Genomic DNA, 11,117 nt, shown 5'->3' with positions numbered 1-11,117 from the left:
GGGCCAACTCGACGGCAAACAACAACAACAACAACAACTATTTGAAGGAGAGCAAAGAACTCTAAGTCACCTCCTCCAGGAGGGGCAAGGCTACAGGCTAAGAAGGGTGCCCAGTGAGGAAAAAGAAAGATGGTGGAAGAAAGAATTGGAGTCACCAGATAAGTTATTTTCCAAATGACCTCACTTTTGGCCTTTACATTTAAAGCAAGTTGGAAACAAGAAAATGATTGCTTACCAATATTTCTGCAGAAGTCTGCAGTCTGGGATGAGGGTTGAATGAATCAGAGTTGATTCTACTAAACTGAAACACATCTAATGCTGTTGTCTTAATACAACTGGATCCAGAGTGGACATTGTGAATGGAGCTGATTCCTAAAGTGATGTGGGCTCATCAGAGCATAGTCTGACTCTTGAATTCTGCTGCTAGATTAAGATGAAATATGGACTAGTTATGAGTTCACAGGTCATTGCCACAGGGCAGCATGGGATGAAAATCATGGAAACAGTGATCTCTAATGAAGTCCATGTTGGGATATTGGACACCAGTCACCAGCTAATGTGGTAAGCGCAGATAGAAATTACCCAAGGAGATCAACTAGAACTAGAAGTGGAGGAGGGACAATTACAGGACACCTTAAATCATTCGATAACATCATAAAAAAATGATACAAATTCATCACCATGCACTGACCAAAATGGCTAAAATGAAAAAGTGAGATAGTGGAGTGACTGGAACTCATATATACTGCTGGCAAGAGTGTAAATTGGAACAACTACTTTGGAAAACTATCCAGTAGTGTCCACTACAGCTGAATGTATACCCTGTGGTCCAGCAAGTCCACTCCTAGCTACACAAGTACACAAAGGATCATAGCAGCACTCTTTGTAACAGACAACAACTGGAAATTGCCTTTAAACATAATTCAGGTAGCTACTGATAGGGTAAACAAATTGCAGTTATGTGTATATATATATATATATATATATATATATATATGGGAGCTCTGGTAGCATAGTGGCTAAAAGCACTTGACTGCTAACCAGAAGGCTGGCGGTTCAAACCCACCAGCCACTCCTCGGAAGGAAGGTTGGGCAATCCTACTTCCGTAGTGATACTGCCTCGGAAACCCAAGGAGGGGTCGCTATGAGTCGGGGCCGACTCGATGGCACATAACAACAACAACAACATATATATATATATATGGAACTCTTTTCAGCAAAGAGTATGGATGATCTCCCACTACACATAACAATATGGAAGAGTCTGGCAAACATGACATTGAATGAAACTAACCAGATACAAATGAGTATGTACTGTGTGGTTCCACATATAAAGTTCAAAAACAAGTAAAATTAATCTAGGGTGTTAGATGTCAGGATCGAGGTTACCCTTGAGGGAGAGGTGACTGGAATAAGACACATTGGGGCTACTGGATGCTGATAAGGTTCTGTTTCTTGCTGCAGTGGGTTAATTCAAAGTATATTGCATGATTTTCTATAAATTTCCATTAAGTTTGTTAAAAATCAAAAATGTATTTTAAAAAGCTTCAAATTCAAATTTTGGAAGGAGAGGAGAAAATAAAACTAGAGTAATACTAGCATATAGTCATGTTGCTATGTATTTGATGTCCTATTGGTTCTGTTCTCTCTACTGAAATACAGGAAGGAAGGGGAATCTTGTTGCAGGTTTCCTCTGTTTTCAGTCTTCCCTCATGGTTCACACACGACCTATAACGGTTGTTACAGCCACAAGGCTCTGAGGTTGCAGACAGTGGGTCACAGACAGTTGTGGGCTGGGGCCTGGTAAGCTCAGGCTTGGCAAGGTGGTTCCTAGGGAAATCTAGGGAACCACGTCTGCTTCTGTCCACGGCCCTGAGTTCAGGAATGTCCGTACCCAGTTTTGGTGTGTTTTCATTATACCGGAGCCCCCTCTTACACTGTGCTGTGTAAGACTGCCCTGCTCCAGTGAGGGGGGTCCCTGCATTAGGTCCAGCCCATAGGCAGTGGTGCTCTGGGCATGGTATTGAAGGTTGAGCTGGAGAAAGGAGATTGGCCCTTCACCCTCTCTGATAGCACCTTCTACAACAGTGCACCACCCCCAGCCCAGGTCAGGTGAGGATGGTGGTGTCTGGAGGCAGGACGTCTCTTGTCCCTGAGGTGTGGCTGGTTTCTCTGCCAGGAACCTGAGTGTGCTGACTTCCTTCCATATCATTTAGATAAGCAAATTCTGGAGCATAACTTCAAGGCCATTAGTCCCTTTCTCTGATGATACCACTGAATTCAGCAGGGTCAGGTTTCATGGTTGACAAGCACGGGCACAGTTTTCCAAAGCGGGCTTGCTAAGCAGACAGTCTTGGTGCTGAGCCAGCCTGGTCCTGCCTGCTGGTTTTCCGGTTCCATCCAGCCCATTACAGATTCCTGACCAGTGCACCTCAAGTACAGTCCCTACATGTTCATCAGTGGAGACTCGCGTGTTGCCATGATGCTGACCGGGTTTCAAGGAGAACTTGAAGACTAAAATGAACTAGGAAGAATGGCTGGTGATCTAGTTCTGAAAATCAACCTGTGAGAACCCTGTGGGTCATGACAGTCCACATGAAACCCATCCCGGGCAGCATGTTATTCTGTGGTGAATGGAGTCACTGTGAATCAACAGGACTGCCACTGTGGACATTTGTCAATATGGCGCATGTGCATCTATGAACTCGCAGGGCGTTAGGGAAGTTGTAAGTGCTTGGTGACTCCTGCTTCCATCACCACCATCACCTCCCCCATCACCATCATCACCACCACCACCATGATGTCGCTCTCTCTCTCTCCCCTAACAGACTGTGGGTATCTTTAATGTTGGACTTTGACTTACTCCCCCCTTGTATTCCTGGCACAACACAATGTGTGGCCATGGCAGAAAGTCACCAGGTGATGTCTGAAGGATGAATATAAAACAGGAGGACTGCCCTCTGCCCTCCTTGCCTCCCTGGACTGGCTGGGAGACACTGAGCTGTTCCTTACTGAAACGTGTAAGTGCCTTTCCAAGAAAATCTATTCTCAGGCTCCACCTCTCACCCCAGGGGCCCTAATCCCTCTCTTGCTCATGACCATTTTCTTAATTGCATTTACCATTCTGTGAAACTTTCTCTTTTAGTTACTCATTGGCATGTTTCTGTCTCTCCCTCCCACACTGCCCAGTGCACACACTAGAATGTTAACTCCATGAGGGCAGGTTCCTCGCCTGACTGATGTACAGAATATCTCAGAGCCCAGGACTTGCCTGACAGGGAGTGTAGCTTCAGAAGAACCAACCCCTTCCCCCTTCCCCCTCCCCCCATTACCTCTCGGATCCTCTTCTGCCATTCCTCCATGAACTCAGGAGAGCTGCTGTTCACCAGGCTGGCGTTGAATGTCCACTCGGGGCACTTCCAGGCAGGAAGTGATAGCATGGCCAGGGAAGGAGCCACAAAAGCAAAGGTCCCTCCCTGGAGAATAGGCAGCCTGGAGGGGACAGTGGGGTCACCACTATGTCCCCTGCTACCAAGTCCTAGCTCAGTTAGACACAAGACAGGGCTCCTGTGGTTCTCAGTGTGCACAGAACTACTAAGCTCTGAGTCAGACCTGTGAATGTTGAACAGGTAGGAGAGGTGGGCAGGGAAAGAGCCATGTAGACCCCTCACCAGTCCTGGAGGAGAGAGACAGGTGTGGGAACCAACTGGGAGACAGCACGGAGCTCAGCAAACACACTGGGTGGGTGCAGTCCTCTACCCAGGCCCAGGGTCAGACCATGGCTCACATACGGGCTGGTCCCCATCTCTTGTCCCCTGTGACTATTTCCCCACTGTGAAGAGGTCCAGGGCCCCAAATCCAGGCTGCAGATTCCTCTGGTCTTCAAACTTGACACAGTTCCAGACCACTTCTTCAGGCCCCTTCATGTCATTCTGAAGGAGCAGGTTTGTGGTCAGCCAGGGTGTTTCCCTGCCCAGGCCTCTGCGAAAGCTTCTAGCAGTGGCTTCTCAAACTGCCTTACCTTGATGGTAAACACAGCCTGAGAAGTCAGCCTCCCACAGCCCTCTCTGACCAGTGGCCACAGGCTTACCTAGCCCACCTGCTCTGGACTTTAGAATTTGGGGAGTAGGGGAGTGGACCACCAGAATCGTGTTCACATTTGCTACTGTGGACCACCCGGGCTAGGTATTTTTCCTAAACAATACTAGTGGGTGCTTTTGAACTCAGGGCTTCATAAGGTCAGAATAAAGGAGACTCCTCCAGAATGTCTGGGCACTTTTATAGACAGAATATAGAGTGGAAACTAGGAGAGCTGGAACTCGATGGGACTGCCTTGTTTTTCCAGGTCTCACAAGTTTTCTGCTTTTGTCAAGGTTCAGACCACTTTTCTATCACTTTCAACTAAGAGTCCCACCTCATGAACACGCCATGAGTTTTCCATCTCTGACAGATTTCCACCTTACACAGGGTCCAGCTTTCACAGGTTTTACTTGTAAAGTTTATGAAAGATGTTTTCATACCCTGACTGAACATGGAGTCAGCAACTCCTAGGCTTTCCCACAAACAAGTTAACATGGACTCTCAGCTAAATGTTAAACATAGAATGACGTTAAAGATGGAACTGCCCTGTGACCAAGCACTTTCACTCCGAGGTATACTCCCAAGGGAACTGCAAGCAGACTCAAACAGACCCTTACACACCAATGCTTACTGCTATGTTATTCACTATGACTAAACGGTGGGAAAAAAACAAGTGCCCACCAACCGATAAAGAATAAACTAAATGTGGTCTACATGTACCTACCCCAAACCAAGCCACTGCCATAGAGTCAATTCTGACTCATAGCAACCCCCACTGGGTTTCCAAGGCAGTAAATCTTTATGGAAGTATATTGCCCCATCTTCCTTCCGTGGAGCGGTTGGTGGGTTTGGACTGCCAACCTTCTGGTTAGCAGTTAAATACCTTAGGCACTGTGCCACCAGAGCTCCTTATACATAGACAGTGGAGTGTTATTTAGCCATAAAAAATTCTGATACCTACACTAGGACATGGGTGAACCTTGAAAACATAATGAGTGAAAGAAGCCAGACACCGAAGAACAAATAGTGAATTTCAAAAATAGGCAAATGGATGGAGACAGAAAGTAGAAAAGAGGTGACCAGGGGATGGGAGGATGGGAGGATGGGGAATGATTGCCTAATGGGCACAGAGTTCCTGTTTGAGATGATGAAATGTTCTGGGGATGGATAGTGGTGATGGTTACACAACATTGTGAATGTCCCTAATGCCACAGCACTGTACCCTTAAAAATGCGGGAAATGGCAAAAAAAAAAAAAAAAAAAAGGAGAGAGAGAGAGACAGAACTATTAATATTACTGCCTGAGATATCCAGAATGCTCCTTAGAAGTGAGGGTGGCAAGACTTTGTCACAAGTACCTGGGACATGTTATCAGGAAGGACGAGTCCCTGGAGAAGGATATCATGATTGGTAAAGTAAAGGGTCAGCAAAAAAGAGGAAGACCCACAAGCACATGAATTGACGCAGTAGCTGCAACAATGGGCCCCAGCATCGTAGTGATTGTGAGGATGAAGCAGGCCCCGGCAGCTTTCATTCTGCTGTACACGGGGTCGCTATGAGTTGGAACCAAGTCAGCTGCACCTAACAACAACAACACTGTGTTGGGAGGAATCCTGGGGTCCCTCAAGCAGCCCACTTACTTCTCTGTTGGACAAGGGGCACTTTGTGCGTCTTTTTACTGAACTCCTTGTGTCAAGCAGGCAGACTGTGAGAAAGCCCTGTAGGTGGTATTGTCAGTTGCATAGTCAAGTCCAGCTCATGGCGACTCCAAGTGATGCGGAAGGAGAGTTGTGCCCCATAGAGTCTCCTTGGCTGTGATCTGAACGGAAGCAGATCACCTGGACTTTTTCCTCCACCAGGGCCACCAGGTGGGTGTGAATTGCCGACCTTTGGGTAGCAGCCAACTGCAAACCTCTGGGCTACCTAGGGACCTCCTGCAGAAAACTGCTCAACTGAAACCCAGAGGAAGCAAACACTCCAGCTGCCCTCATTTGGACAGCCTATTTTCTTCCCCTCTCTGATGTCACTGATCACTTGCTCACTCCTCTTGGTCCCCACGGGGCTCCAGCCAGGGGGACCTCTCTGTGAGCAGGGATGTGGCAAGGTGGCTGCACAGCCCTGGTGGTGGGCATGGCGTTGCTGTAGAACCAGAGACACACGCTGAACTAGGGAAGGGCAGGGTTCAACCAACAGGAAGACGGTGGATGAAAAGGACCAAGGGACCAAGGTGGACTCAGGCAAACCTGTCTGCAAATCAGCATCAAACCTCTGGATTCACTTGGCAATAGGAGTCCCGCTCTATACTGGGGCTATTCCCAGAGAAACGTGTCACTTGGGAACATTCTGGAAAATCACCAGATAAAAATCATGAAAAACTGTGGAGCTGGAGTTAAAATCCAGAATTACATGTAGAGACAGAGAGCTGCCAGCAAATCAGCATTGACTCATGGCGACCTTACGTACAATGGAACAAAACGTGGCATGGTTCTGCACCATCCTCATGGTCAGTGGCCTGCTCAAGTCCTCTGCTGTGGTTGTCATGCCAGTCTGTATCACCAGGGTCCTCTTCACCCTTGCTGGTCTTCTACTTCCTCAAACATGATGTCTACCTTTAGAGAATGATCCCTCCTGACAGGGGCAGAATACCCAATAAGCAAGCACTTATTTTGTGCTCACTTGCTCATCTGTAGTGAACCAAACCAAAGCCAAACTCAGTACCATCGAGTCAGATCTGACTCACAGAGACCTCTCCTTGGCTTTCTGAGGTGGTATCTCTACAGAAGCAGACTGTTCAACCTTCCTTCCGAGGAGTGGCTGGTGGGTTTGAACCACCAGCCTTCTGGTTGGCAGTCAACAGGGATTGTAAATTTGAAAAGAGGGAGGCTTTGATTCTGTAGGAAGGGTCTGTGGGGCTGGGAAAGAGTCAGATGCTAGCCATGTCCAGAAGAAGAACCGTTGATGTGGTGAAAAAAACGTGAAATTGTTTACTACAGATTAGCAAGTAAGCACGAGTAAACCTGTGCTTTCCTTGCTTGTCGGGCAATCCAACAAAGCTTCCTAATGATGTGTCCCAAGCAAGCGAGTGGGATACTGTTCTGTTGTGACCCACAAGGTTGAAGTAGTACCAGGTCTTTCTTCCTAGTCTGTCTTAGTCTGACACCTCCGCTGCACCCAGTGCCCCATGGGTGACCCTGCTGGTGAATGAAATACTGAGGCATAGCTTCCAGCAACACGGCACCATGCCAGCCCACACAGCACGGCAGACTGAGAGACGGTGGTGGGGAACTAGGTATGGGTGGTATTTTGTTGCTCTATTGGTTGCCTTTTAAACTTAAGGTCTTTCTTTTCTAAACAATGAGTGGTGATGTGTCCCTTACATGAATTTCAGAAGGGAGCACCGCGATGGGGAAGCTTTTTGGCTTTTGAGGTCATAGCAGGTCGGAAGCCACCATGCTGTCAAGGAGCATAGCTGCCACACTGAGCATGGCACTCGCTTAGCAATTTGACTCAAAGCAGTAGATTGCCTCTTATCACTTTATTATTTAACGTGCTTTTAATTACTAAGACCTTCTGAAATCTTATTGCAACATCAGGCATTTTGGTTTCTAATCTAGAAAAGTACATCATTAAATATAGATAACTACTCCATGGTGATGGGTGGGGTTCCAGATAACTGGCAACCAGATCTACACGGCCTTTGATTCATAAGTTATCAGTTAGGTTTATAGCCTTGAATGCTTATTTCCATGGGTGGAACCAACTCCAGTTGATTTCTGCCTACCTAGTTCAGGGACATACACGATTTTCCTAATTGTGTCTCCCTCTTTCCGGGCAAAGTCAGCATTTTTGGTTCACGTGTGAGCTCCTTGGCCCAGTCTCCAGGGTCGTCTGTGTTTCTCACAGAACATGCTGTAGGGTTGGACCACAGGCTCTGCTGGCAGGTACTCCGATAACCCAGTGGGAAGATGGTGTCTACACATTTTCTTTGCCAACATCATAAGTTTCCACAATAGTAGAGCAGCAAGGGTCTCTTTGGTATCTTCCAGTTGAAACTGTCCATTTTACAGATGAGAAAATTAAGACTTCAGGAGGGTAACAGACTTGTCCAAGTTCTCACAGTACAAGACCAGGACTAGAGTTTAAGCCTCAATGCTTAAACACAATTACAATCAATACTGTCTCAGATTTAATCTGGAGGAAAGGGCTCTCCTCTCTCACAAGAGCTCTGTGTCTGTAACTGTCCACAGGAGTGAGGGGAAGGCCACTTGGGGATCTGACAGGGAGTCAAAGGGCTCTCCAACAATTCCACTGCCACCAGCCACTGCTACTGTGGATTCTTAGCTTACATTAGAGTGGGGAAGGATTTGGGGGGCCTGAGAGACTGACCAGAGTAAATCCTGCACCTACTTGATTCCTTGGTGGGAGATTTGGAGGAAACCCTGGCATACAGAGACAGTGAGAGAAGAGAGAGGGAGAAGGAAAATGGCTCCTAGGCGTGGGCCCTGTCCTCCCATCCCTCTGAACAGAACGGGAAGGACTTACACAGTGTGTCCTGGAAATGCATCGCAAAGGAAACACTGTGGGACAGACTTTGGACTTGACTTAGACAAAAAGACAACGCTCAGGACAACTATCCCCTCTGGATTCTTCCCATGTTCAGTCTACCCTGGAAACAACTGGTCCACCTCTTAGCAGTCTAAAGGCTTCTGGTGGTATAGTGGTTAAGGCATTTGGCTGCTAACCAGAAGGTCGGCTGTTTGAACCCACCAGCTACTCCATGGGAGAAAGACTGGGTAGTCTGCTTCCATAAAGACATACAGCCTTGGAAACCCAATGGGAGTTGCTGTTGACTCAGTGGCAGTGAATTTTGACTACCAGTCTACTGCTGTGTGGATTTGATTCAGATCATTAAGAATAAATTGGATGTTAATTCCCTGTCATGTAACTCTCTCTTAAGGCAGATCATTCAGAGGCACAGTGTAGGGGATGTTTTCCATCCCAAAGGTACCTCTGGAACAAGACCGCACACTGGCCTGGTGGGAGTGAGGTTAAAGCAGCTTCACCTCACTTGCCTGCCTCCTTCTGCAGCCTAGGGAGGGGCCCTAGATGTGTGTTCTCATGGTCATGCGACTTTCTAAAACTTGCAAAAGTAAGAGGTTTTATAATTGGCCATGATGATTGTTTTTTTCCACTGCCATTTCCTGAAGTCTAATGCTGTGTCAGATGGCATTGGAGAGACCACAGGCACTTTCAGAATCTGACTGAGGAAAGTTACCAGAAAGCTCCTTAGAAGCAAAGATGGTGAGATTCTGGCTTGCTTACTGCAGAAAGGCCAATAGCTGGAAAAGGACATCACGGTTGGTAAAGTACTAAATACTAAACTAAACCCACTGCCATTGAGTCAATTCTGACTCATGGTAAAGAATAAGGCTAACAAAAATGAAGGAACCCTCAATGAGATGGATGACAGAAACATCACAACAATGGACTCATACATACTTCATGGTGTGGAATCCCCCACAGGAAACAATTTGGCCTTTGGTCCTGGTTCCTGAGACCCAGACCATACCTGAGGCCAATGTGTAGGGGCTGGCCAGACCAAGAGGGATCACCTGGGGGCCCAATGCTGACTATGTCGGAGGCATAATGTAATCTGTGATGACTACATGGTGAGGCTAATTGAAGGCCTTGGCAGATGGAGGTTCAGTGGTGCTTCCTGGATGGAGAGAGAAAATAAATGCTCTTGCAAGGGTAGGTACATGCCCCCAGACCCCTCCTGGACCTCACCCTATGTGTGTGTGTTTATTTTGATGTTAGATTAAAGATAGCCCGTTCCCAGGAGTTTATGAGTTGTTTCAACAGATTATCAGACCCAAGAAACAGAAAGCCGGACAATGAATAAGGAAAACCAAAGAAGAGTTGATGTTTTTGAGTTGTGGTATTGGCAAAGAATACTGAAGGTACCATGGACTGTCAGAAGAACTAACAAATAGGTCCTGGGAGAAGTGCAGCCAGAATGCTCCTTGGAAGTGAGAATGGCCAGACTTTGTCTCACCTCCTTTGGTCGTGTTGTCAGAAAGGACCATTCCCTGGAGAAGGATGTCATGCTGGGTAATGTGGAGGGTCAGTAAAAAAGGGAAGGCCCTCAACGAGATGGATGGACACAGTGGTTGCAATGATGGGCTCAGGTATAGCAAGGATTGTGAGGCTGGCACAGGACTAGGAACTGTTTTGTTCCGTTGTACTTAGGGTCCCTATGAGTCAGAACTGACTTGATGGCACCTAACAACAAGAAACCAAAAAGGGGTGTGGTAGTTGTGTGTTAACTTGGCTGGGCCTGGTTTTAAGTGGTCAGCAGCTGGATGTAGTTATTTTCCATGATGAGACTGGTAATCAACTCTATGGTAGAATCTTCTGTGAAAAGCTGAGTAGCTGCCTCAGGGATGGGATCTGCTTCCAGTATATAAGGAGAAGCACTGAGAAAGATCTCTGAGGTATTTGGCATACTTGGGCCCTGCATGTAGCTGAATTTTCATCTCAATAGCCTGCCAAGTTGTCTGCTGATCTTGGAACTGTCTCTGGACTTGACCTAGTGCCTGCCGTGTGTCTTGATAATCTTGGGACTGTGCCATTTTACTTGTTGACCTTGGGTTTGTCAGCCACAGCAGCCAGAAACTGCCTGAGCTAAGAGACATTCCCATTTCCAGTGGGCAGGGAGCAAGAGGCAGAGCTAACGCCCAAGGTTGAGGAGCCTTCACCCAGCCCCTAGAGCTGACACTTTGGACTCAGACTTCTAGCCTCCTAAGCTGTAAGAGAATAAATACCTGTGTGTTCAAGCCACCCACCTATGATATTTTCTGTTAGACCAACACTAGAGAAGCAAAACAAGGGGCCAGGACTTGCGGACTTAGCCCAAGGTGAATGAGGATTTGAGAAGTGGAGTGGGGCTGATACCTGCTGACCTAACCCTAGGTGAATGGGGATGAGACAGAAGGACAGTGTGGAGCAGATGGCATATAAACCAACCAGGGAAGGGAA

The 11,117-nt window shown here is 47.2% G+C and overlaps 1 protein-coding gene across 1 annotated transcript in view; it reads right to left on the bottom strand.

Annotated features, from left to right (window-relative positions):
* Positions 1-11,117, bottom strand: part of LOC103207332 (solute carrier family 23 member 1-like) — a 39,370-nt gene that overhangs the window by 21,373 nt on the left and 6,880 nt on the right. The window contains exon 3 of the mRNA XM_007952918.1: positions 3,333-3,492. Coding sequence (XP_007951109.1) covers positions 3,333-3,492 — 160 coding nt within the window. The remainder of the gene's footprint in view (positions 1-3,332; positions 3,493-11,117) is intronic.

Source organism: Orycteropus afer, unplaced genomic scaffold (assembly GCF_000298275.1).
Source record: "Orycteropus afer afer isolate SDZICR_OR568_19922 unplaced genomic scaffold, OryAfe1.0 scaffold00365, whole genome shotgun sequence".
NCBI lineage: Eukaryota > Metazoa > Chordata > Mammalia > Tubulidentata > Orycteropodidae > Orycteropus > Orycteropus afer.
The sequence above is the reverse complement of the archived record's forward strand: the minus strand, read 5'-3'. Positions and strand labels throughout refer to the sequence as shown.